Source organism: Poecilia reticulata, linkage group LG10 (genome assembly GCF_000633615.1).
Source record: "Poecilia reticulata strain Guanapo linkage group LG10, Guppy_female_1.0+MT, whole genome shotgun sequence".
Taxonomy (NCBI): domain Eukaryota; kingdom Metazoa; phylum Chordata; class Actinopteri; order Cyprinodontiformes; family Poeciliidae; genus Poecilia; species Poecilia reticulata.
In genome coordinates this window covers 23,165,430-23,192,822 of record NC_024340.1, presented here as the reverse complement: position 1 = coordinate 23,192,822, position 27,393 = coordinate 23,165,430, and the positions used below count along the sequence as shown (strand labels likewise).

Below are 27,393 nucleotides of genomic sequence, written 5' to 3'. Positions count from 1 at the left end.
CTTTGCTCTTGACAGACTACAAATAAAATAAAAATAGAATTTAAAAATCCCATCACTATTTCTCGTTACAATGTGACAAAAGGTGAACAAGTTCTGAGTACAACAACACATTTAAGGGGCTCTAAGCTTAATTAAATTCAGATAAAAAACTAAGAGTAAAATCATAACATGACTTTGAAATGCTGTAATTTTATTAAGATATATCATAATCTGATGCTTTTCCCGTATTCTCTGATGTTCACAAATAGTGTCACAAACCTATTGTTTCCCAGAAGGAGTTGTTCAACGCTATTATTCCCACAGCACCTAAATGCATCAGCAATGCAGGTGGCTCAGGGCGTGGCTTTATCCAAGTGAAGAAGGACTTGTTTGCGCATGCGTGAGCTTGAAAAGTGCGTTTTAGAATGATTAGTGGTGGGCAGCGCAGAGGCAGATTATACGGCTCCACACAACTGTTGTTTTAATCCCCTGGAAGAAGAGATTTAGCAAGAAAAACCCCAGCCTTTAAACCCAGCAGCCATATTGTATGGAAAAGCGACGGGAAGACTCTAATTTTCAGAAGAAAAAAAAAAGACTCCGCTCCTCAGAGACCTGCTGGAGTTTTTGGGAGTTTTAAATTTCCTTTCACAGGTTGTTGGGTTTCTGCTGCACAGCTAGCTCTGCAGCTGGCTGAGGAATCCAGGCGCWGGGAATAGTTTTCCAACCAATTTAGTGCAATACTGGTGTTGTCTTTTTGGATTTGAACTGTTATATTACACAACTAATAATGAAGGACCGATTGGAACAGCTGAAAGCGGTGAGTAATGTTCAGGAAATGTGTTTTTGTCCACCTCTTTCATTGTGTAAAACTACATTTTTATTGGGAGAATGTTTAAATCGTTAGAAGACTCTGAATTTAACACAGGGACAAACCATCTGAGTGAAAGGAAACACATTTTATGACATATCCGGCCACGAGATGACATAACTGATGATAGATGGTAGTAAAACTGTAGCTTATATSTGAATATAATATCCCGGTGTTGGGTAAAGGATAAGGATCATTTAAGTATTTGTTTCAAATGTGTTCAACTTGAAATTTGGTTTCAAGAAGGGATTGGTTGGTGATCGATTGGGATGTTTTAATTTCTTTTTATCTTAATGCTAAAACTTCAAAGTGTGTTTTTCAGTTATTGCACTGATCAGACTTTTGTTCGTCCTAATACAGATTTTTTTTAGATTCAGATTTTTTTCCCACTTCCGGTTGTTCTTAGTTCTTACATTTTTGAAATCCCCTTTATGTCTCAGAACAAATRTATGTGAACTTTATTGGATTAACTTAAAAAGTACACTAAGGTTGGTTAAGACGTTTAAAGAGCAGACATGTTGTGAGTTCTTGGTTTTGACAGGTTTAATGAATGGAGCTGTGGGAATTATATTTAAAAAAATTAGAAATTGGAGCTGACTAGGGGGAATCTATCTATCTATCTATCTATCTACTCAATAATATTTAACGCTTTAACACGATACCATTCAGTGTCATTGTGCTAGTGACTGCCTGGATGCAATTTTTTGTTAAGCTACCAGGACCATACATACTGTTCTAACTCTTTATCACTAACATTATTGGCCAGTTGGATGAACTTCACTTATTTATTCCTACTGCTGATATAAATGTTAGTGGTATAGATGCTAATGCAAAGCGATACTTCTGGGTACATCTTGAGGCTAATAAGAGAGTTCTGTTGAAACTGTAGGTTTATCACAATCAATGTCAACGTCACAGTTTTCATCAATAATCTTAATGTCTTGTTCTACTAAGCTTTCCTGTTCTAAATCAGTAAGTAATTGACAGTCTTATTCTTATTTACCTGATTATACTCATCTTTTAGGTGTTATCAGCTAACTAGTGATTCAAAGTTTTGAAGTTTCACTTCAAACCTTTGGAAATATTGACATTCTTTAGGTTTATTTTAAAAAACAATCGGTTTTTAGATAGGCATGGTAAGAACTGGATTTGTAGGAGGCCAAATGTATTGGAGAGTTGTTCAAAGTCCAGACATATAGCTGGAGTGACCAAAGTTTGGTCACCAAAGTTTTCTTCTCATGTCGTGTGGCATAAGCCAGTGCTACCCCTCTCCTGCCTGTTTCTGCACATGGACGGCTGAAAGAAGGCACACATTCTTTTTTTTTTTTTTTTTTTTTTCAATCACGAGATTTGACTAATTCAACTGTTAAGGACAATTTTTGACCAATACAAACACAGACCACATTGGTGTGCAAACCCCACAGCTCCCTCATTAGGTTAAAATCGGTGTTTTAAGATGCAGTTTGCAAAACAAACGCTGAAAATCTGCTTTAAAAATCAGCCTCAGGCTTACTGCTGGAACAAACGCACCAACGTGTTGACCTGCTTACAACAGTATTTTATTGTTGTGATAAGTAACAGAATGACAACAATGTGTATTTTTAATTTTTGCTCTGATGTTAACTGTGACWTAATTAAAACTCCAGTAWTCTGTGTTCGATTTCTGGCAGCTGTAGGAATAAATGTTGCTTTGTCTTTGAAACAACAGCAGTTAGGTGTTTTGCATTTGTTTTAAGCGTGTAAAAACCACAAACCTCTGGTGTTTTTACTCAAGTTTATCATCTAGCGAGAATCTCCTACCAATCCAGGCGGAGCCACCTGCTGCTATGTGATGAATCRGCAATAAAACTGCCTTCATGGTAAAAAACAATAAAATAAATAAATGTAACCTTTGAAAACACATTCTTGGAAATGGAATGGCTAAGTTTGAGATATTTTTACAAGATACTCTAAAAGTCTGTTATCTGCCTAGAGAAGAGGAGAAGTTATTTTGTGTCTGAAGGTGAACAATGTTGAGTGTTTTCGCCGCTCTTGGTGCTCGTGKAGCTGAGGCCTTGATCCTGTTGTTGTAACCCAATATGMGRTGTGTTGCCATGGCTTCTTAAAACATTTGGCTAAATATTTGCGCTGTTTTAAAGACCGCTGCGCTCCGGAGAGCTTGCCTCTGACACACAGCTGTCTTCATATTGGTGAAAGGAAGTGCAGATAGTAGCCTAAGTAGSCCATTCGTGTGTAGGGAAGTTGACGGAAAGTGTGTTTCATGCTTCGGTGAAGCTACATAACCTWCWCGGACTCGACGTTGTTCTCATATTTACCACCTTTCCATTTATCTTTTCCTCTTATCCGGACTCGGCTCCACCTTGGTTTTCCTCCTTGAGTTTCCTTCCTAATGTTTAACTTGCTGGCTGTAACCTAGACTGCATATGTGTCATTCTGTAGCCTTACGTTCATGTAAATGTTTGCCCAAGCTACTGCTAACAATCACCTGACGTTCAGTAAACTTGAAGACGTTTGGGACGAGAAGAAACTGTGGAACATAATTTGCTTTGAGTTATGGCAGCTTTTACGGTGCTTAGTTGGTCTTATCCTGGCTTCTTGTGTGGTTTTAACCTCAAATAATTGAACTGGATGTTTCCCTTTGTGTGCTATAACAAAAGGTGGATATGAAAACCAAAACAGCTTTTTGTTACTTAGTTTTCTGTCAAGGCTAAATATTTTTTCAGCTTTGCGTGTGCAGTAATTCAACACTAACTCAACAGGCTGCTGGTTTTGGTTCCCCTCTTAAGTCCTAATGAATGGATGAATTGTAGTAGTACTGACATCGCTTCCTCTATTATAGATTCTTTATGTTCTCTTGTCAGATTGCTAGCTGTTGTCTAATCGGCAGCTTGTTATACATCATAGTCCAGTGAAGAAGTGAAGGTATTGGGCTTGCAGAAGATATATCAGCCATAAACTAATATTATGGCTCAATCTAATGAAGCAAAGCAGAACTAAGTGAATAACATCCCGTAAACTATTATAAATGACAAGGATGATGCACAAAACTACAAATCGTTGGAATGAAATGTACAAACATGAATCAGATTCTACCAAGATTTGAAATGAAAGTTTTGTAAAAGTTTTGTTTTTGGTTGAAGATGTAACATGGTTTAGTTCCTGAGAAGAAAATATTTCCAGATAAATGACCCAGAAATCCAGATCCTCTTCAGTTTTCAGCTCTGTTTGCACAGAACTAAGATTTTATGTTTGCTGCATGCTAAACGTTCAACATGATAAAACCCCTCTGGAATAGGTGCTGGCCGTTTTTCAGGATTACAAACTGGTTCTAACATGTTGCCTTCTTTAAAACTGCAGTGATCTTAAGTGTCTAGATGTAGTAGGTCTCTGCTGTGTTTAAACCGAGAGTGCGAGTTCATTTCTGATCTTCAGTAACACATGAACCCAATGAGTTGTAGGTAAAAAGGTGTGATTGTGACAATGGGAAAACCTTTAGAAATATGTCTAAGACCAGCCTGCACTTTCTTTCACCTGACTATCTTGAAGGTGTTTGTACGCATTCAGGTTAGACTCAAAGACTTTTAGCTTTTTAAGCTAAAATGCAGTTTTTGAGTTTGGCTGAACTGAGATGAGGTGTAATGCAGTTCTGAAGTATTTAATCAACAAACGAATTGATGAGATACTTTAGAAATGCATTATTGCTATTGGCTTGTATTGCTAGAACCAGTTGAATCAACAACTAAGTCCCACTGCTTTTCTGACTTGTAACTGGAAAGCGCTAAGCTGAAATGTGACGTCATTCCCGCATCTGAGATGTAAAGCGCAGCGCAGCAAAGTGTTAATAATCGAGTCGGTGAGAATCGTTTTAAAGAAGAACTTTATCCTTGAATTGAATGTAAATGTTTCACTGATGGCCGTCTGTTCTGCTTCGCTTTGTTGTTGTTTTTAAAGAATCGCAGGGATTTTAATGCACCAATCTGAGGAATCGCTACAAGTTCTTCAACAGAAGACAGGTTTTAGTTTATTGCACCAGTAAAAGTTCATATAAGATAATTTGTTCTCTGTCCATAAATTAGGAACTTTGCTTTGATCTTTTCCATTGAGGAATACGTTAATTTCCACTGAGCTGTAACTGTCAGCTGTATTATTATGGCTGGATGCCTTTATAGTCCTGACTCAGACCTTCCTTTATCACAATGCCGCCTCTACTCTTTATTAGCTTTAGCATCTCAGTCTCCAAAACTAGACCTTTCTAATCAAAAAAATGTCTGCACAACTGGCTAAAAACATTATGGACCTATAAAACTGGCATATATGTGTGTGAAACTTTATAAATAATTTCCTGCCAAAGCCAAACGATTACAGTATTGTACACTGTTGATATCTTGGTGGCTGCTCTGACTTGATTGTGCAGTTCTAGTAAAAGTGCAATAAATAAAAACAACAGCTAAGAACAAATTGACTCTGTTGGCTGCTTGGTCCTTTTGGGACGACATAAGAATTAGATTCAAACTAATCAATTGATTAGATATCAGAATCTGATAAATATCTCGTTTCGCTCAGATAAACAGCTGCTGCTTTGCACGTTTATATTTAATGGATACATATGTATGATTTTGTAATTCCTATTCTGCTGGATTCAAAACTGCTCAAACAATCTGCCCTTCAATTTTCTCTTTTGTATATATTATTGATTAGATATTGAATTAGCAGTTGTGAGCTAAAAGAAAACCAAAGATATGTTTGGACCAGTAAAGGCCTGATTGGTTCATATTTTAAGAACACCTGAAACTAAGATGGGACGGGATTAACCACGAGTTCTGCAGAGTTACTTTAATATCAAAGTTTTTTTTTTTACAGAAACATCATATATTGCTTTATTAAACTTCTCAAATTGTAGCAGGACCCTAAAATTAGCCTTTTTCATCAATTTGCAACATTTATTTTTCTGCTCCACATATTAAAATACATCAAAGCAGGAGAGACTTTTTCCCCATTAATTAAACATTGAAGCAGTAGCTTAAAAAGAGAAGTTTAAAGCTATAAAGACCTGATTAATCCAGACTTTCTTTGACAAAAACAAACTTTGTCCATTAAAAATAAATATCTTCAACTGGCCACTGTGGGATTGGCAGCTTTTCATTGATAATCTTATCCAGGTTTACAGGTGGAAGCGTTCGACTTATTTTTGTTTTCTTTTTAAGATGATAAAGCAGCTAACCCTCCTTCACTTTTACAATAAAACTGTGGTGATGGGCAGGTAGCTCCACAGCCCAGGAGAAAAATGTGAATGACGGAGCTTCGCCAGCTTCACCTTTAAGAGAGCCACTGATTTCTGAGGCCAAGGATGTCTGTGTTTGCTTAAATGTAAAACCTTTAAGCAAACCTTTTCAGGCATCGCCTTGCTGTTAGGAGGGAATTATGCAACATGACATATGGACACTTTGTGAGCGTAATGATGTTTTGCATTAAAGGAACAAACCAACCTTCCCACTTCCACGTGCATTTGTGTTTTGTGCCCCTTTTTTAAGCTTTATGTCCACTTCACTCCCATGATTATGCGATGTTCAGTAGGAGATTATTGTTTCTTGGTTTAGATCAAAATCTCATTTGCTCCAGCGTGACTCGCTGTATCTGTATTTCAGCTCACAAGTCTTCTGTCAGTGTGGTTTTTATGTTAATCTTTTATAAAAGAAAAAAAAAAAAAGGTTTCAAGCACTTTAATATGTTGTCCAGAACAGAAACCACCATTTGACATTATCTGATCTAAAATTGATCTTAGTTTATGAGTGTTCAAGGTGTTTCGGTGTCTTTTCTGACTGCAGAAGCTAATTTATTATGTGAGCCTGTGACAGAAAGTCTCCGTCTGACCCGGATAACTCCTCTTCCTCTGATTGTTCCTGCCGGTTTCTGAGGTGATCCTGCACAGAAAGCGTTGAGCTGCGTCTGTGTGGCCCACCGCTGTAGGGCGTGTTGCACAGATCGACCTCCTTTCCTCCTGTTTCTGCTGAACGGGCCTGTGGAAGGAAGTGAGCTCTTGTTGTTATCTCTTCGCTGCAGAAGCACTGTGTGTCAGAGAGGTTGTAATGTGTGAGGCCAAACTTTGCTTTTGCTGGAAAATCACATGACCTGAGTCACTGAGAATAAGAACTACATCAATGCATGTTCAGGGAATTCTCTTCACAACTAATGGTCAGTTATGACAGAGTGAAACAAATAGTCCAGGAAAACATTTGCAATTCAAATTTTGAAGGCGTGCGTAGGTTAAAGTCAAACTTTGGATGAGGTGCTGGGAAAAAAGAGGGCAGGTTTTTGAACTGGTGGGAGGAAAAAGCTGCACTCCAGTTCGAAAAGTAGTCCAAGTAATAATCAAATTAGGGGAGATGTAAGTATAAATACTTAAATTACAGGTAAATGTTATTCTGTAAGTAAAACATGACAACTTTTGTTCTGTGCTTAACTCTCTGTCTAAATGCGTCCATGCAAAGGTTTTCATACTCCATTTTTAGTTTCACTGTATTTTGTGGGCATTTTATTTCATAGACCAACGTAAAATGGTGCATGATTGTAAAGTGGAAGAAGTTTTTACAAATCAAATCTGAAAAGTGTGGCGAGAATTGATAGTTAGCACAGTCACATGAGACTCCTTATGGGTGTTTTTTTGCCATCCTTAAGTCAGATTTATAAGGAATATGATTGTTCATTGTGGCACTAGATTTTATATATGGCTATTGGGGGAAAAAAAGCATAAATATAAATGCATGCAACACTTCAGATTTTCGCTTTTTATCGAGAATTTTGTAACCCATGTCATTTTCTCTCAACTTAATCTACTTTGTGTTGCGGAAATACAATTAATTCAGGTTTATGGCGTTAACTTGGAAAAATGTAAACACTTCAAATGGCATGTGTTCACTCTTGGATGATATGATTGCAGGGAAACCAACAGCTGTGACGCCCGACTTTTTCCGTACTTTGACTTTGACCCGGCCACACACACACCTGACTGTCACACCTGAAGAGTTCGGACCTGGTTACACATTACTCACACAACCTGACTCGCATAAAGATCACCAGCCAATTGCATCGCGTGGGTGTCATAAAAACGCTGTTTGATTGGAAAAAGTCAAAGTGATTAAAAAGGAATAAACAAATTAACAGGTAGAATTTCTTTTCTTTAACTTGATGCTGTCAAACGTGTTCTTACTCTTTAATTTTGGTTTTTAACGCCGGCTGGAGACAGGTGGAGTTCCTGCAGTCATGTAAACATCCGAGTGCACCTCACTGTGTTTGCCAACTTATCCCAGTGACGTTATTTGTTATTTATAGACTTGGAAGTAAAGCTGTCTAATAAATATATTGGGTGTGGTCTGGTTAGGGTGAGCAGTATCCCAGCTTGATGTGTCATGCTGTCAAACAAGGAAGTGGTTTTATTGGTATGCTGTGGTCTTTAGCTGGGAGATGAGGGACTAAAACCTTCCTTTGTGCTCCAGATTTTCCACCAGATCTGAATAATGGCATGGAGCGTCTCTGAGTAAAACATTGGCTCACATTTGTCAAAGCGAAAATGTATTTAACTTATTTAAATAAATGTTTAAGTTAAATACAGATGTTTTTTTTAATTTTTTATTAACATTTTCTTGGTAGACATCAGAACATTAACTTTATGACATTTGTATTTATATCACGCCTCCTACACCACACACACAAACACGCATAACAAAATAAAGCAATATATAACCGGTAAAAGTTATATGTATAACCAAGCAAAAGTCCTTGACAGACATGTATTGTTTTCCATTAAACACACTGGAACTTGACACACACAATTGAACCAAATATTTTTTTTTTTACAGCTTAGAAAATGACAACCTTTTCCAGTCCAGTAAAGGACTCTAACTTTACAAGCTACATTTATGCATTTAAAGTCAGGTGTCTACGTACTGTAAATTTCCTTTTGTATTTGGTAGAACTGTCTTTTAAACTGACTTGGGTCTCCCATTTTTGGGCTTCCTCTCCCTGAGTTTCACTGGATTCATTTCACATTTTATCATGACACACTTTTGTGTTTGGGGAAATATGCAAATTTCACACCAAAACATGTTAATCTCTGGGAGACAGATCCGGGTCGTTCCTGAATCGTGCGATCGCTGGACATTTCGATAATAGGATTTTTGTTTGACCAGATGATTGTGGCAAATTCTGGCATCTGGATTGTAAAAAAAAAACTTTTGAAATCCTAACTAAAGGATAGTTTGAACTGAATTATTACCAAACAGTGTTGGAAGAAAGCTTTTTTTTATACTACGTTTGTAAGTATCTGGTTTACCTGGAAGTAGGTGTCACACATGGAGGTTAATTTGACTTCTAAACAGCAGTTCAGAGGAAGTTGATCAACCATGTTGGTTAATTCCTGGAACTTTTCATCTTCAACCTGATCATGTCCGTGTGGTTTAAAGACTCTCCCTGCCATGCGTTGTTGGAATTTTTTATAGCCTAAAACTGAATTAAAAAAAAAAAGATTTGAAACTGGAAAACAATTTTTGAAACTGGAAAACAATTTTTGAAACTGAAAAAAAAGATTTGAAATGGAGGGGGAGAAATACATTTTCAGCTCCCATTGATTCTTAATGCAACCGATGGGAATATTTTGTCCATATCTTGAGCCGTCAGTCATGATTCCACATGACTGACGGCTCCTTCCATATGAGCAGTCAGTTTTTTTTTCTTTTTACTGAAAAAAAATCCCCCTCAAATTTGGAAAGATATTTTGACCTTTTTTTTTTCTTTTTGTTTCAAATCCCTTTCCAGTGTCTGTCTCAAAATCACTTTTCAGTTTCAAATCCTTTTTCAGCTTTGAGTGTTTTTTTTCATTAACAGATTTTTGGCCCCAATGTAGCTCCATAAGCCTTTGTTGTATGTAATTGTTAAATTAAAGGTTAACAGAGTAAAGTTTGAAATTGATATGTTTTGACCTAGAAGGAGATTGTACTTAAGAAGCGTCTGACACTGGCCTCTTTGTTGCACGTCTAGTTTTGATTTGTGACATGAAGAATAACTACACTGGATGCTGCAGTACAGCCAACACTGACAGCTCACTAAACAGAAAATCTAGTTTTCTTCCGTTTAGCACAGTGTTTTTACAACTAAATGGTACAATATAGGCAAATACAGTATAAAAAATAATGTTGTTAATCAGCTGAATTAGAGTTTAATAGTCTCATTTACTGTGTCTATAAACTTGTCTGGCAAGCTAAAACAAATCGGTAAACTGATGCAAAGTGACGTTATTTGTATATAAAATTGGTTAAATGTGTCATAAGTGTTTTTATGAGAAGTCAAACTATTTCCACTTTGTTTTTATTCTTGCATGCTGCAGCACTTTATCCATTATCTTGCCCATTAAAGTTACATGTGTATTGACTGTTCTTGTCAATATAACTAATCAGAAGTTGACTTGCTGTGTAGATTAACCAATCAGATGTTAGCGTTGGTTGAAAGAGCCTCGCTGATTATTTTATTTTGCGAGTTTTGGAACAGGAATCATTAAATACTTGCATGTAGAAATAATTAAATTTCTATATGATGGATTTCACATTTTAATATTTTTCAATATGTATTTACTATTACCCTAACATTAAAATATAAATAGTTATTTAGAACTTTTTTGTTTTCCAGTATTTTGATAATGCCACAAGTAAAAAAAAAAGTTATGAATTATATAGTGACAATTTAAGAGCTAGATATATCTTTGTTTTTGTCTGTCTTGTTTTTTAAGTTGGATTTCTCAATAATTTGAACAAAAAAACCTACTTGTTGAGTAGTAAATTATTTTAACTATCCAGTACTCTAATCTGACAAGTTTTTTTTTTCGTCTTATTTTTGGCAGCCATGAATGTTGTTCAATCATTTGCAAAATAAACCATCAGAAAATCTGTTAAAATTCCAGATTTATGGTTTTAAACTATTAACTTCCAGTTTTTTTTTAAATTTAAAATGGTATTTTAAATCACAAAAATACATTGCTGTTGTTTTTAGCCTAAAAGACTCGGCGATTATAAACAGCTTTAATTGTTTTCAAATGTTAGACTTGTGATCAAGATGATGAGGAGGTGGAGATCGCTGTGGACAACGCAGCCTTCATGGACGAGTTCTTCTCTCAGGTCAGGATTTACGCTCTCGGTTGTTGTGCAGAGACCTAACCTCTCTTGCATGTTTTTTAAAATTTTTATTTATTTTGTTAATTGTGATCTGTCTGTTTGCAGATTGAAGACATCAGGAACAGTATTGATAAAATTGACGAGAACGTGGCTGAAGTCAAAAAGCTTTACTCGGTCATCCTGTCGGCTCCTACATCGGATCAGAGTGAGACATCTCACCTTTAACTGATTTACTGTATTTGTCTGCCCAGTTTTTATTATTATTATTATTATTATTATTATTATTATTATTATTATTCAAGCTATTTGAACCTGGTTCACAAAAATAAGGTTACTGTAGTTTTTTTCTGATTTGTGGTTTTTGTTCTGAATTGAACATTATAACATTACAATCTGAGCAGAAGGTGACAGAATATGAAATCTTTCAGAAAATATAAACCATTTTCATTTTCTCTGCATACATCATCTTTAAAAAACACTTCATTTCTATCTGAATAGCCCCGGTTTAAGACTCGTTTTTTTCCTTCCCTTCAGAAACGCAGGATGACTTGGAATCAATCACCAATGACATAAAGAAGATGGCCAACAATGCAAGAAACAAACTCAAGAGTAAGTCTGGCAGCGACAATCGCACTTTCTCTCGTCAGAATGAGTCAAACCTTTCCTGAATTCTATCCAAAATGTTGGATGACGTGTTTATGACGTGAATTTGAACGTTACTCTGTTTTCCAGCCATTGAGAGAAATCTGGAGTCGGAGCAGCAGCAGGAGAGGGTGTCGGCTGATATACGGATACGTAAATCGCAGGTAAATTGTGCACAGGATGAAGAATTTTCAGACTTAAAATAGTTGCTTATAAAGCTTTTAAATAGCTTTTTTTAAATTAAAATGAAATTGTTTCATAGGGTTTAGATTAGTCAAATATTTCCGCATATAAAGGTAGACTCCCACCCCCTGAAAAGTAAACGATGTGCAGCTGTTTCCAGGATGTTTAGAAAGATTTGTGATCATAATTTGCATCTGTTCTGTCCTCCCAGCATGCAGTGCTGTCCAGGAAGTTTGTTGAGGTCATGACAAAGTATAATGAAGCGCAGGTGGACTTCAGGGAGAGAAGTAAAGGACGTATCCAGAGACAACTTGAGATAAGTAAGTTACACCTACATGCGCAGAAAAAAGTGTAGAATAATCCCATAATAATCTGTGTTTTTCACTTTGTCCTGTCCAGCTGGACAAGCGAAGACGGATGAAGAGCTGGAGGAGATGTTGGAAAGTGGAAATGCTGCCGTTTTCACTGCTGGGGTGAGTGTGTCTTGTGTGTAAATGAGCAATTATGTCCACTGTTTTAACACCTTTCTAATGTCATGTGATTAAACTGCAAATAAAATTGGTTTTGCAGTTTAAAAAAAACAAAGCCCATTATTTGCTCATTTTTAGATGTCTGTTGTTTGGATAAAAGGAACTTTGTTTGTCTTTCTTGTTCAGATTCTAGAATATATATTTCTACTCAAAATATGTTCATTTAAGAGTTCATAATAAATATAGAAACTGTTCTCAATATTTTTTTATTCACATTGACACCCAGTAGCATTAAAACAAAATGTCTAAGTGGTGCCAGTTGATGCCAAACTGGATGATGTTTTACATATTTAATAACCAAAGCGTAAAGATTTAAGAAAAGGAGTCCTGTTTGTTTGTGACGTTTCAACAGATGAAACAGCTGCTTCTAGGGAGGCTTCTAGAAAGAAACGGAGTGACCGGGAGCACTGAATCATGCAGCTTTGACTGCATGTGTCACTGATAAAATGAGAACATGTTGCACTTCAGCTTCTGTTCAAGCTTTTTGATAAAGAGGAGCTTGTTTTCGGCACGACTGAGGAGGAATTTATTGTTCAAGGACACAGAGTTCAGCTTAGGATTCCCTGATGTGCAGGGACTGGGACAAACCAAATCTAAATTATTACTATATCTTATTACTATAATGTAAATGCACACATGAGGTTCTCAGTAATTCAAATGAAACTGTCAAACAATTGCAATAAAAAGAATAACTGGGAAATTACAGGAACTTTTTAGGATATTAAAAAGCAACATAAGAACCGTTATGCTTATCAATTTAAGACATTTGGAAATTTCTTTTGATATTGACATTCAAGAAAAAAAAAAAAAAAACTTGGATTCACACTTGATGAATAGATGTTGACATTTTATTTGCTGTCTTTTTTGAGCCTGCATGGTAACGGTGAACTGCTCGTCTTTGCAGATTGTGGACTCTGGGATCTCAAAACAGGCTCTGAGCGAGATTGAATCTAGGCATAAAGACATCGTCCGTCTGGAAAGTAGCATCAAAGAGCTGCACGACATGTTTGTAGACATCGCCATGCTGGTGGAGAGCCAGGTACGCTCCTCTGGATATCACCTTCTTGTCGTTTTATTCAAATCCATCCATCCATTCTTTCAGCTCATCTTTACGGTGTCTTAGCGATCAGTCGTGATTCTGTCCAGCTGTTCTGTCTCGGTGTTTTTCTCTTTCTTCCTCTGCTGTTCTATGATTGTCGTTCTACATCTGTCTGTCTCTTTATTTCAGCTCCATGCTTTTCTTACACCTGTCTTCTGCCTCCACCGCCTTCATCTCATTCCCTCCATGGAACCTTAATAAATGTAGTAAGATATGAGCCAAGCATCATTCAAACCCATTTCATCACAGACACGGTTTTATAAGACATTTAGCAATTGTCATAATTAAACTACTAGAGTATGACCAACTGTTTTGTGCTGCTTACGCCGCCATGCTTTCTGAGGGAAATGGTTGTTTGAGGTAAGCACTCTTTGTGTTGTTTTTTTTCCCCCTGTTATTTACATTCACATTTGAAATTTGAAAAGATTTTGCTCTCGAATAAATAAATTGCCGACATTACCACTTGCTTCTAAAGGGACATAAAATTAAAATCCCTAATAAATGCTTTTAATTACTTCAGTTTCAATTAAATTTCAAATTCTACAATGCTGTCCCCTTAATTTGATGCGTTTCCTTTAGAAAATGCCGTTTAAAGAAAACTGTAAGCTGCATTGAGTCACTTACTTTGCAGCAAACCGTCCCTCCTGAGCCAACATGTAGCGACGGAGGACGGTTGATTGCGTAACATCATTCATTTGGCAGCAGTGTCTTGTACTGAGTATGCATGTGGTAACAGTGAAAATGAAAGACTCTTTAGATGCCATCACTACCACATTCAGATCCATCCACCTCAGAATTACTTCCTGATTTGTTTTTTTTCTCTATGCAGATTGGTAATCATATGAGTAGGAATGTAACTTATGAAACTGGTGTGTAATCACACTTTACAAAGTTAGAAATATAATTTTTTTTCCTAAAAGTAGCAGGGAGCATAATACATAATAATTACAATAGTAATATTTATGTTGCCTGTATTTTATTGACATTTTAATTCTTAGCAGCACATGCAGAATTTGATCTTCATTACATTGAGTTCTTTTTTGTCATCTAAATAAAAGAACTATGTTGTGAATTAACCTTGTCTCAATGACATTATGCATTTAAAAAATGTTTAATCACCACCTTTTGGTGCAAAAGGTGGTGATTTTACTTTTGGAAGCTCTCAGTGTTTGCTATAAATTGAATGGGGGGGGGGGAAGAATAGCCTGATTTCAATCTGTAGTGCATCACTAAAGATGCATCCAATGCATTAATTATACCTTTCGAGTTATACGTAATCGTTTTCATAAAAGGAATAAATTCATTGGTGTTAATGAGCTCGATTTGCCTCGCACTGAGGCAGTTATTTGTATGAGTATAATGAATTTTACAGGCTTTTATCTGCCATGGTGTCGGTTATTTTTAAATCCTGGTGCTTCCTGCAGAAATTCAATCTTTAACAGAAATGGTTTCTTTGCTGCTCTCTTCACAACAGCAGTGTTTAAAACCTCTTTGCCTCTCTCTGTGCCTGTGCATGCACACACACATACCTGCTGCCAGTTTTGAGCAAGCTCTTCATCGGTGGCAACATGTTTCAGCTCGCTCTTCAAGAGGAGATATTTTAGGCGTGAGATTAGACTGCTGGCGAGTTCAGCTGTAGTCTTTCACATCTGTACTTGGGCATATGCAGCCTGATCTTGCTTTGCAGAACTCTAAAAACATTTTGATCTTTCATCACAAATAAAAAAAACTGAAGCCTCACAGTTTGCAAAACACAGAAGTGTCAATGCCAAAACTTGCGACTACACGTTTGCTTGATGGATACTAAAATGCATGTTCCTGTGTTTTTTTTTGTTGTTGTTGTTTTCCTCAGGGTGAAATAGTAGACAACATAGAGCAGAATGTATCCCAGTCAGTGGATCACATTATTCAGGCGAAGGAGCAGACCAAAAGAGCCGTAAGGTACCAGACAAAGGCCCGCAAGGTAAAGTGTTTTGCAATGCATCGCACCAATATGACCTCTTCCTGTTGCTGCTTTTTTTTTATATCAGTCACTCTAGCACTTTTGCCCAATTTAACACATTTGCACTTTGCTTTCCTTGCATGCCCTGCATATCGCTCTTCTAATCGCCTCACTGCCATTAACACTCACACTCAATCGTTAGAATAATGTGTAAGCTCTCTGCATGTTTCCTCCTCTCTGCCGTCACTCGTTTCCGTCTGCTGCCGCCCCCGGCTGCGTGCCCGTCAGGGCGGGATGATTGACAGGATTGAGAGCAACATGGACCAGTCGGTGGGCTTTGTGGAGAGAGCTGTTGCAGATACTAAGAAAGCTGCCAAGTTCCAGCAAGAGGCTCGGCGTGTGAGTGGCTGTGGTCAAGAACTGCAACTCTGGCTTCCTAAAAGCACCCGAAAACATTTGAGCTTATTAACGAGAGGCGTCGACTTGTTAAAAGACGTCAAATAAAAGCATTCGATCTCCACGAGCATCAAAGAAAAATAGTATATTTCAAATCTGCATCAAAACGTCATGGTAACCGGTTTCTGGCCCTCATATCTAGCAAACTTTACTGTCAGCAAGAAGCTATTTTACGTTCTTAAGGTGTATTTTATGCTCATTTGCAAAACTAGAGATAAATTAAAAGTGCACACATTGCATGTGAAACGTAAACTTTCCTAAATCTAGTTATCTTCATATTGAAATCAAGCTGCAGCTGTTGGAGCATAAAAATGTTTTAATCTAGTCTATCAGTTTTTTCTTATAATAAAACTGCATTAGTATACCAATTTTAATGAGCAGTACAACTAAACCTAGAAGCTCTGTGACTGAAAAAATCAGTTTGATGTAGTTTAGTTTTACTAGTGTTGAACCTTTATTTCTTTTTAAATTTAAGTTTTTTTACAGTTACTAAATTCGTACATCAATTTCCACAAATAAACTATTTTCTGAATTGTCAACCATTTCTGTTCATTAATAAAACAACTAATTTCAATCAGTAGAGGCAATCATCTTTAAAAAAAAAAAAGTGTATCGACTTAACTTTTCAAACACCAGTTAAATCTGATAAGATTCCCCAGAGTAAAGCAAATATAGATGATTAAGAAATTAAGTTAGTACCACTAAACTACAAGTAACTACCTGTTGACTAAATGAACACCAGTGCTTTTGGGAAGCCACATTCATTTCATGATTCAGATCTGTGACGACCCCTGACCCTCCTCTGTGATTTATTACTAACTCTGTGGATCCCTGTGATAAAACCACTGCTGTGACCCGTCCTCCACCCATGACCAGAACCAAGACGATCCTCCTCCCACCCACTGAAACACACACTGCCACTCACACACACTGCTTGTTTTCTCTTTTTCCCGCCTTTTCATTTTTAACCTTGCTGATGTTTTTGAACGTGACTCAAGTGCTCGTATGTTGATGCTGAAGATATTGTTTGCTTTTACCAGCACAAGCATTCGTGTTGGTGGAAAATAACTGTCCAGATTTTTTATTTTTTTTGGAACTTCCAGCTATGTGGCGCATTGTCTACTTTTTTTTGTTTGTTTTTAAGTAATTTTTCAACTGAGATTTGGATCTGACCAGAATGTGTGTACTTGGTTATTCCCAACAGAAAACTGTGATTATAGTGGTTGTTGTGGTGATCTTACTGGCATTGCTAGCTCTCATAATCGGGTTGGCAGTAGGATTGAATAAATGAGGAGCTGTTTGACTAAAAGAAGAGATGTTGGTGAGTAATTTTGGAGAAAATCTTCAGTGTAGTGCTGTAACAAGTGGGAATGAAGCATGCTTTGGAGCAGAGGTTTCTTTTAGACTTGAATGAGTGCGTTTTCCGTCTGTCCTGGGAGCTCATTTGATGTGTGGGTGTGTCTGTGTGTGTGTGTGTGTGTGTTGGCATTTCTGGTCTCTGTTAAATAACTTGGTGTTAGTTGTGAGTTGGTTTGATCTGCGGGGGATTTAAACGCTCCTGCTCTGTCACTAACTCTCCTGTCCTTGTGTCTGTCTCTCCCCTTCTGTAGAAGATGATCTTCATCGGTGTGTGCTGTGCTGTGGTTGTAGTCGTCATCCTCATTATCATCCTCACTCAGACACTATGATAGGACCGCCGGATCCCTACCATCACCATCATGTGTTTTCTTCACCCAGATTGTCCATTTTGTTTCGTCGTCTGCTCAAAAAACAACAACAAAAACAACTGATCCAAATTCCTGTGTATGGATCAGTGCTGCTGGTGTTTAAAAAAAAAAAATGGGGAAGATGATCTTTTGCGACTTCTTCAGTTCCGGACAATCTACGGATGCTCTGATGAGGAAATGAGAACTGAAATGCGGCTCAGTACCTGCTTGCACCTCTGTTGGAGCAACAAAAAGGGAACTGGGAAAATAACTGACTGTTTCCTCATCACTCCTCCATCACCGAACTTCTCATTGTTTTTAACATGTGATGCCAAAGTTGCACCCTTGTGTGTGTTTGTCCTAAGCTCTTCTTTAAACCATGCAGGAGCAAACACACACATGCACATACACCCCAGGTCCACTCTTCTTGCCTTAATGAGCCTTGACACATATTACTACTTTAAAAGCTACTGTATGTTTGCTTCTCCAGGTTATGGTTGTTTTTAGAGAGTTCCAGCACTTTCACAGTTAAAAATATTGAATTAAGCTACAGTTTATGTAATTATGTTGTAAATAATAGAAGTCATGTTTGTGCACTGTTGACAGTCTTGTAAGAAAATGTTCTTTTTTCAAATATGAAGGACGACGTATTTCAGCAACATTTGAAAGAAAAGAGTAACAAGTAATCCATTGTCTTGAGACGGTGCCTTAAATTTAATCTTGGCAGATAGAGTGTAATAGAAACTGTTAATGTACTACCAAAGAGTTTGCAGAGACTAGAATTAACACTAGTAAATATATATTTGATTTAACAAGTTTTTACATATAAAAGGGACAACTAAATCATAAGGAAAGTAACAACTTTTTATGTGTATTAAGTGATTGTTTCCACCGTAAACGTACGGCTAAGCTGCCAGTTTCTGAAGTGTATCCGTTCAATTTCCTGTTAGAATGATGTGCAGAGACATTTTTTTTCTTCATGTTTATACATTTATTTTGTCACCAGATAATTTACAAAGACTTTGATAATCATTTTTATTTATATATACATGAAATGAAAAAGTAACATCATGGAGCTTTTATTTTAAATATTGTATAATGCGGTGAACTTCATAAGCTGGTAGTTAAGTTGAATGTTTATTGGTCACCATTAGTTTTCTCTGTGGATAATATTCCAGACTGACAGTTTACAAAACATTACATTGGCTTTAGCACTTACAGTAAAGAAGGTGGTTCTGTGCATGTAAAGGCGAGATGTCATTTCAGTCGGTCAACAGGAGCCAAAGCATTTTTTTTTTACAAGATTCTGTGTCTTTACACTTTCAGGAAATACTTGAAATCAGCGTCCAGCATGATTTTTGTGGCCATGCAGGTCACCGAAGGAAGAGTGGGGAAAATTAAAGCTTGTTGCACATTTCTTATGTCAAATATTTCAAAAGAATTAAAGATTTGTTTTGTTTTTTTCTTAAGTCTGACTGTTTGTGCTGCTGTTTCTGAGTCTCAACCTAAAATATACAATGATTAGTCAGAAGTATATTGGGATTTCATATAAGAGTTCAAGTCAAAGTAAAACATATTTGTAAAACTAAAGCAAAATGGTGCATGATTAAAAAAAAAACCCTGGAAACTATGATTTGCATTTATTTTCAACCTCCCGGAATCAACACAGTAAGTATTTGAAGGTATGTTTCTACCAGCTTTGCACATCTACAGACTCTAATTTGTGTTCTTTCTTTACAAAATATATCAACCTTGTTTGGATTTAGATCTTGGCTTTGACAAGGCCAGTCTGACACAGATATGCTCTGATCAAAACCACTTCCCTTGTAGCTGTGGCTCGGTGTTTGGGGTAGATTTCCTGCTGGTAGGAGGARCTCTGCTCCAGTTTCTAACCTTTTGCAGCATCTAACTTTATATTTTATAACTTCCATTTTTCCCTGAACTTTGACCAGCTTCCGATAATTGTTGGTACCACCAATCTTAATCACCACACAGAGTTTTGACCAAAAGTGTGGCCTTTCTTCCACATTTTACATCACCTTTTAAAGTTTCAGTATTCCTAGACTGTTAAACTAGGTGGCTATTTTGTGGAAGGTTTGCCCTTATGCTATTCTATTTATTTAATGATGGATTGTGGAATGCTGTCCTGTCGGCCTTCACATTACACACAGGTGACCTCTGTTGGTTTATTCGAGAAGTCAACTGGTTGCAGTTTTTTAGGGACTTAAGACTTTTTTTTGTAAAAAAAAAAGTATACTCATAGTTTGCATTTGTGCACCACTCTTGATTCACCATGGGAAATCCCAATAAATTGCACTGAAGCTTGTTGATAAAAATTTGAAACGCTAACAGGATGTGAATACTTCTGCAAGCCGCTGTAGCTGCATGTGAATAGTTTCGATGACTGTGGTGTGGAGAAGGTGTGGGAAAGTGTTTTCTCTTGACCGCTGGTCTTTAGTACAGTTTTCAAAGACTTGATATGCGGAAGTGAAGGTAAATTGCATCACCTGTCTTCTATAGCATACAGATATACACACACCATAATCTGACCCTTCCTTCCCCTTTGCTGCATCATTTCCTCTTACCAACTCCCCTAGATATGCAAACACTTGTATTTTGTTTCTTCTTTAACGTTCTTGTGTGTATTTTAACTCTCCAGAAAAAGATGATGATTACATTGTGCTGTGCCATCATTGGGATCGTTGGGTTCTCCTATCTCTACAGTTTCTTCTCATAAAAGATTTTGCACAGGTGAAACATCAGTCTGTGATCATTTTTTACTATTTACACGGTGCTTTGAATGTTTAACCACTCTTCTTCTGTCTTTGTGTTCTTCCTAGGAATAGAGATCTCCAGGAGAAAACTTTTTTTTTTCTTGTGGTTCTTACCCGGTTTCTGTCATTTAAATTTGTAGATTAAATTTAAGCCACTCTCAAATAAAAATAACCACTGCTTTCTTACCCTTTCTCCCTTCCCCTCTGAGTCTCATTTGAATCTGTTCTTGCTGTATAAAGTGTTTGAAAACGTGTTATAAATGTGTGGATTTTTCTCAGTCTGCCTCCTCTTAGACAGATGGCTCAACATGTGACTGTTAATCTTCACGCATCACTCTGTTCAGCTTTAGTCCAGCGCCTCCTGGTGGTTCTCTGAACAAATAACCATTGTGAACATTGTATTTATGAAGAAATGACTGGGAATGTCATCTAAACTTTACAAAATCTTGGGTTTTCTCTGCCTACACTCTAAACTGTTTGAAGCAGATCTGCATTATTTTATCACTTGTGTGTTATAAATGTAATTTTTGTGTGTATGAGTCCATACTGCTTAAAAAAGAAAAGCTTGTATCTTTTCTGTAACAGCGGGTCCCGCTGGCTTTGCTGGCTATGTCAACTCTATAAAGCCTGTTATGTAATAAAAGGAAATCTACAGAGAACCAAGAACCGCGCATGCCTCAGTCCTTCAGTGAATCATTTGCATCAGCTGGTCATACATGCTAAAGGGAGAAAATATACATGTATGTGTGTGTGTTGTAGCATCGATCATTTGTGCAGATCTGGTCCAGCTGATGCCTCCGGTGAGCTTTCTGACCTAATTTCATCCCCCATCTCGCCTCTGCTCAGAGGCCCCGCCCATCTGCTCGACCTGGAGCGGGGTGCGTTCGTTTTACTCATCCGGATTTGGAGGATAAACTGGAAGGGTCAAAATTATTTTAAAATGTTAATTGTCCTTTTTCAGAGAATTAAAAAAGGCAAACTTTTAAAAAAGTAATGCAAAAAAGTACAAAGGGCTGCTTTGTGAATTTCATAAGTGAGAGTCTTAACTTTTTATATTAAACAGTAAATTTGGAATAAAATTTCAGGGTTTGATTCTGTAATCTTCAGAAATACAGAAGATGTGATGATTTACTCATTTATGTGTCCAATATTAAAATATTATGCAAGGAGATTAAAACTGAAAAACCTTTTTTTTTTTTATAAATTCTGATTATGTTTTTTTTTCTCTCCATTTGTCAGGATAATATTTCAGTCATATAAATTTCGTAACATTTCCGATATCAAACTGATTTCTGATTTTCTTTTTAAATATGTGTTTGTATACATTTATTTATTTATTTTAATCTACTTTCTTTGTATTTTGTTAATATATTTTTTCAGTAAATTACATTATGCGTTTTGATGCGTTTAATTTCTCATATTAAGACTATTGTTAGAAAATAACAACCTTTAAGTATATATTATTTTCATTACACCCACCATTATTAAAAATGTTTTATGATGGTTAGATTTCTAAATTTAGTATTTTAATTTGCTGTAAATCGAAACTCATCGAAAGATATATAGTTTTTGTTTTTCTTTCTTTTGTTTGTTACTTTCTAATCAAAATTACTGTCGGATCTGATCCGGACGTCAATGAAACAAAGTAACCTATCCGTTAGTCGGTGAATAAATAAAACGCTCTTGTATGTTAATGTATTGTAATAGCTGTTTAAATAGCACCTGCTGTGTCCAATGACGGAAGCTCATGCTAATCTCCAGTCTGGTGAGGAACAGGGAAGAGGGCGGGGATTAAATCTTTTCCTTTTTGTGTGTGTGCGTGAGTGTTTGTGTGTGTTTTCTAACCAGCTGAAAATGGCGGCGGCCCGGACCGTCGACAGCTCCTAACTTTTATCGCACAATAACAAACACCTTAAAAATACTGGGCTTTTTTCCGCATAACATGGGGAGAAACCGTATCCGGAGGCTACAGACGCGTTAGTCGGGACACATTACTTCCACCACACCGTCTTAGCGGAGTTTAAACATAAAGGTAATGATGAAAAGCTCCCAACTACCGTAGACGGGCTAGCGACAMCTAGCTAGTTAGCATCATTTATAGCCGAMGACCTAAGAACTATTGTCAGCGGAGCTAGTTTGCCCGCTCAGCTGACGTTTGGTTATAGCGACACATTTTAGTTCATTAACTATGTTGCTGTCAGTTTCGACCCTTAGCAGTTTGGAAAATAAGAATATATTGTAGAAAAAAACCAATCGTGTGATGCTAGTCTTAGCTCGCTGGCTAAGGCAATAGTAGCAGGCTAGAACTAGCASTGAGCCCCGGCTCAAATAGAAGAATATTAGTTTTAAAGAAACATGTGACATTATAGCAATGCCTTTGAGCGTTTAGTTTGCCCGTTTTAGAGATTTAACTTTATTCCTCTTTTGCAGACTATGGAGGATCCTCACACACGGTACAGCAAACGACTGGTAAGTAACTTAGCCAAGATGCTACCTCTCCTAAGCACTTTGGTTGTTTATAATACGTCTAAGATGCATTTGCTGCCCTGCATATATATATGTAGCCGTATTCTGTTAGTAATTGTGAAACCTTTGTGTGCTGTGTTTGAATGAAACGACCGGCTTCTTTTGTGCAACTGACTCCAAGCAGAAGCCTCTCTGTTTTGGTTGTAATGAACTTGTTTAAAGACCCTGGGTTCAATAGAAGGTCAAGTTCACCATCTACCCTGATAGCGTTTGTTCAGCGACCTTGTTTCACCTTTTTTTTTTACAACCCTTTTTCTTTCAGATTTAAAGCAATAAAAGTCCACCTGGACAATATATTTTAAAATATTTATCTCAATAGTGGCTGGACGGGGTTTATTAAACATCATTTTAGAAAGCTTGGAAATATGTTTTTTTTCTGTGGACTCAATTGTTCAATTTTTCAAAGAGTTTAATGTAATTGCAAGTTAAATTGATGAATAACACTTCTTGTTTGTTCCCTTTTTAAATTTTATCATAATTAGGCAGTTCTGGTTTGATTGTATTGCATATTGACAGTTTCTAAGAGTGGGGAATGCTCCTCATTCTTAAAGCAAATTTAAACTTAAATAGTAGTTTACTTGGTGTGAGAAAAGCACATATTTGGGAAGGGGGSTGGAGGGGTTTAATCCATCTGTCTGGCCAAACAGTGCTTCATGTGGGAGGGGGGCTGGAAGGGGGCAGTGTGTAGAAGATTAACTCCTGCCATTGTATTATGTTAATTCTTTGTGTGCAACATGAAGTGATGCCGCAGCTGGTTGAGTGATCTCATCTAAGGCGAATTAATTTTTCGTCTTCCTCTAGAAATACAGTTTAAGACTAATCATGATTTCAGAGCAGATCAAAAACGAGCTTTATCCAGTATCTTTKCATGTGCTGTAAGTGGGTACGCTGCTATCAGTTTGTCTGTGCTTGATGTTTTTGCTAGAAATACAGGATCAAGCTTGTTCTGACAGTGAGTTATGGTTTTCTTTAAGGGATGAGCTGCATACTCAGATTTTTGGCCAACTTTGTGTTTGGGGTTTTGATGACAGAAGCACCTTGGAGAAAAATGTATGCTACGGGTTCATTGGCAGAAGGAGTAGTTTTGAACTCAAAAGAAARTAAAATGCTTAAAAKGATATACCCATTTATGAATTAAAGTGGATGTCCTTACTGTTATCTGTTTTTACAAAAAGAAGTCAATCATAGAACTTGTTGTTGATGCTTTTATAGAATGAAAATTGATCCGAGTTGATGGTTTTTAATTAATTGATTCTCATCAATTAGTTGTTGCGTCTTATGCTTTTGCTTTAATTGTTGCCTAAAAATATTTTTATTTGCTATTATGATTTTCCATTTAAAGAATTCCTGGTGATTAACAAACTCAAACCATAATTTATCCTTTTCTTTTCATACTTGTTAACAAATCAAAGTGGAAACGTTGCTCTGATGAAACCATGTCTCTGAAATATTTTTCAACCAAACTGTCAGGATTTTTATGTCCAAGTTCAAGCTGCTTTACTAAAGCCCAGATGGTTGGGTTTAAATAAATAAAAATTGTGACAGTCTTTTTGTCCAAGTTCTTGAATTTAATCATAACAATTGAGGAAAAATGAGGTGCCTTTTAGTTATTTTTTATGTTGCTGTAAAGTAACAAATGTGGCCTTTGTGCTGAATAAATGAGCTGCTGAAGGTTAATTAAGAATTTATTCCAGCCACATAAGGCACAACATTCTTCATAAAATACTTTACTGCCATATCCATCACATTTAAGCCAGACATGTTTTGGGCTCTTGTTGCAACCTTTTCTTTACAAGTCTCATTGGAGATTGAAAGGTAAAATGTATTCACAAAGTCCAGCTGCTGAAGCTATTCTCTTGTTTAACGTACACACACAATATTGGTATCATTTTAGTTTCTTTTAAATATTGTTCTTTCAAATGAAGTTGTTTTAACCTTCAGTTCTTCTAAAAGGTTTGCTAATGCACCAATGTCAAAGGATGTATAYAAGCGCCGTTCTAATCTTTTCCATTATCTTTGTATTCATTTGAAATTAATTTGACTTTGCTTTTGTGTAGTTTGAGATCTTTCATGCTGTTTTCCAAATTAGTWTTTTCAGAACAAATGATAAGTCTTTTGTCCCAGTTGTGGTTTGGAGCACAGCTTTTTTAAATTGGCATCTTATTTGCTCATGCGKCTGTTTTCTGTTTTACATTAGTTGCTGTGGCGCTGATTTGTCAAGGAATTTGGAAAAGGATCATGTTTAGCTCAGAAAGTGTCTGTTAAATGATTTATAGGAACTTGTAGTTCAGCGTTGGTGTGAATTATATTTAAATGTCATTCACAAGGTCTCCAGAGTTGCTCCTTTGCTCCGTTTTGTTTTTCCGTCTCTGCTCAAAATAAGTTATTTTAAGAAATCCTGGGGCACTTTAGACTTTAAAAAAAATCCTACTTGCTCTTTTACAGAATCACATGATTGGTAGATGAACGAGCTTAGATCTACCACAACATAACAGTTTTTATTGGAAAGAATTATCAAGTTGACAGAAGGGAAAAGGGAAGTGAGAAAAGTGTCATCAAAGAATTTAAAAATAATTCGGGGCACAAAAAAAAAACAAAAAACGAGAACATCTGGAGCTAAATTCTCCATCCCTTTCCCCCCACCAACACATTAAACTGTCGCTGATATTGTAGTCACTCGAATCTGTCTGACTTTTAAACTCCACTTTTCCTCCTCAGCGGACGGCTCCTCGCAGGCAGTACCAGGATGATGGAATCTCAGATGATGAGATCGAAGGCAAACGAACCTTTGACCTGGATGAGAAGCTGCAGTGTGAGAGGTTTGGCAGTGATCTCGTCAAACACATGGAGGGTAAAGGTGAGATGCCCGCATGTTAATGAAATGATCCACTCAGGATGTGTAAAGGCAGTGCAATTCATTTTAAGTCAGTTTGTTCTGTATTTGTAGGCAAAACTTACAAGCACAGGAGTGTGTCCTGTTTGTTAAATAATTTTCTTTGCTTTTTCCATCTCCTTGATAGATTTTACATATGAATATATACAGAGAGAAGGGCTCAGGGACCCCATTATTTTTAAGACAACCGATGGGCTCGGTATACAGTAAGTCGGTGTATTTATCTTTCATCTCATAATATCACTTAARGAGAATTAGAAAAAATAAAAAAACAACTATGTCTTACAGAATGCCAGACCCAGATTTCAGTGTGAGTGATGTCAAGTTATTTGTCGGTAAGTTCTTGATTTTTGCAATCTGTTTGTATATTTAACATTTTTTCTTAGGCTTGTTGCTCGCCTTTAGGATTGACTGTTTTGAAATGTTGGAAAGCTAAATGTCATCCATTTTTCCTGAAAAATTACAAATTGAGCTACATTTTTATGTCTAACATGTTATATTTATCACAATTTAAAAGTTTATACAATACCTTTTTTTTTAGACACATGTCATAAATGTAATTGCTATTTAGTTATTTTAGCTTAGCTTAGTGTATTTTAGGCTGCAGAAGTTTCCCTMCTTCTCAAAACGGAAGTTATTCCAGGGCTGAATTTTAGCTTCATTTATGGAGGCGTCATTTGCWGAACTCTTGTCAACTGACCTGCAGGCAGTCGACGGATTGTAGATGTTATGGACGTGAATACCCAAAAGGGAATTGAGATGTCTATGGCTCAGTGGCGACGCTACTACGAGACGCCRCCATCGGAAAGAGAGAAACTCTACAATGTGATCAGCCTGGAATTCAGCCACACCAGGCTGGAGAACCTGGTCAAACGACCAGCATCAGTAAGAACCAAAGTCATTTCACACTTTAGATCTTTACACATATTTACAGTTGCATAACAAAGAACTTAACATATTTGTTTGGCTGTTTGACAAGGCCATGGCAACATTTACTAAATTGCATTTTATTTGCAAAAAGAAATCCTGTTGGCTGGCAGTGGTCGAAATAAGTGTGAAGTCACATTGGCATCGTCTTCTTCTCTCCTCTGTCCAGGTGGACCTTATTGACTGGGTGGACAACATGTGGCCTCGTCATCTGAAGGAGAGACAGAGAGACTCCACTAATGCCATTATAGACATGCATTATCCCAAAGTACAGAAGTGAGTGAACCACCTGGATATTTGATTCACTACAGTTAAAATTCTCTACTGAACATTTCTAGTGCATAGTTGCATAAGAAAAGTTTCTTCATTGTTTTCTGAAACTGGCTGTGWTTGTTTCTCAGGTACTGTCTCATGAGTGTGCAGGGCTGCTTCACAGACTTCCACATTGACTTTGGGGGAACTTCAGTCTGGTACCACATTCTGCGAGGGGCAAAGGTCAGTTTTGGCATGATACTCTATAAAAAAAAAAAATAATAATAAAAGAGAGAGCTTTTGCTGTATTTGATCATAAGTTTAATCTGGTTTGGGAGATGATATTAAGGTGAATCAAACTCTGTATTTATCATCTATGAACATTTTCATATTCTTACAGGTGTTTTGGTTGATTCCACCAACGCCTCAGAACCTGGACATGTATGAGAACTGGGT

At 36.9% G+C, this 27,393-nt stretch overlaps 2 protein-coding genes across 9 annotated transcripts in view; both read left to right on the top strand.

The window, feature by feature from the left end:
• Positions 1 to 375: 375 nt before the first annotated feature.
• Positions 376 to 20,511, top strand: stx3b (syntaxin 3b). Of its 8 annotated transcripts, XM_008420329.2 has the most exons (12): positions 377 to 796; positions 10,936 to 11,010; positions 11,113 to 11,212; positions 11,542 to 11,616; positions 11,740 to 11,813; positions 12,044 to 12,152; positions 12,232 to 12,305; positions 13,267 to 13,401; positions 15,314 to 15,424; positions 15,692 to 15,802; positions 20,225 to 20,316; positions 20,406 to 20,511. In XM_008420329.2, exons 1-11 carry the CDS (start codon positions 767 to 769, stop codon positions 20,300 to 20,302), a joined length of 972 nt encoding a protein of 323 aa, XP_008418551.1. In that variant the 5' UTR covers positions 377 to 766; the 3' UTR covers positions 20,303 to 20,316; positions 20,406 to 20,511. The 8 variants fall into 8 exon arrangements, with proteins under 8 accessions (XP_017162712.1, XP_008418551.1, XP_008418555.1 ...); XM_008420333.2 differs by lacking the exon at positions 15,314 to 15,424; XM_008420330.2 differs by lacking the exons at positions 20,225 to 20,316; positions 20,406 to 20,511 and adding an exon at positions 17,470 to 19,034.
• A 1,644-nt stretch (positions 20,512 to 22,155) lies between these two features.
• Positions 22,156 to 27,393, top strand: part of kdm2ab (lysine (K)-specific demethylase 2Ab) — a gene marked incomplete at its 3' end in the record, with an annotated part of 16,603 nt that continues 11,365 nt past the window's right edge. Inside the window, exons 1-9 of the mRNA XM_017307027.1 lie at positions 22,156 to 22,371; positions 22,770 to 22,808; positions 25,584 to 25,722; positions 25,886 to 25,964; positions 26,047 to 26,093; positions 26,465 to 26,643; positions 26,855 to 26,961; positions 27,087 to 27,180; positions 27,338 to 27,391. Coding sequence (XP_017162516.1) covers positions 22,773 to 22,808; positions 25,584 to 25,722; positions 25,886 to 25,964; positions 26,047 to 26,093; positions 26,465 to 26,643; positions 26,855 to 26,961; positions 27,087 to 27,180; positions 27,338 to 27,391 — 735 coding nt within the window. The remainder of the gene's footprint in view (positions 22,372 to 22,769; positions 22,809 to 25,583; positions 25,723 to 25,885; positions 25,965 to 26,046; positions 26,094 to 26,464; positions 26,644 to 26,854; positions 26,962 to 27,086; positions 27,181 to 27,337; positions 27,392 to 27,393) is intronic.

Bases quoted from the DNA above. Each gene is read 5' to 3' on its own strand.
- stx3b (XM_017307223.1), top strand. From the start codon at position 767: ATGAAGGACCGATTGGAACAGCTGAAAGCG. The intron at 11,814-12,043 runs GTAAATTGTGCA...CTGTCCTCCCAG, and splicing joins TACGGATACGTAAATCGCAG to CATGCAGTGCTGTCCAGGAA. The intron at 13,402-15,313 runs GTACGCTCCTCT...TGTTTTCCTCAG, and splicing joins CCATGCTGGTGGAGAGCCAG to GGTGAAATAGTAGACAACAT.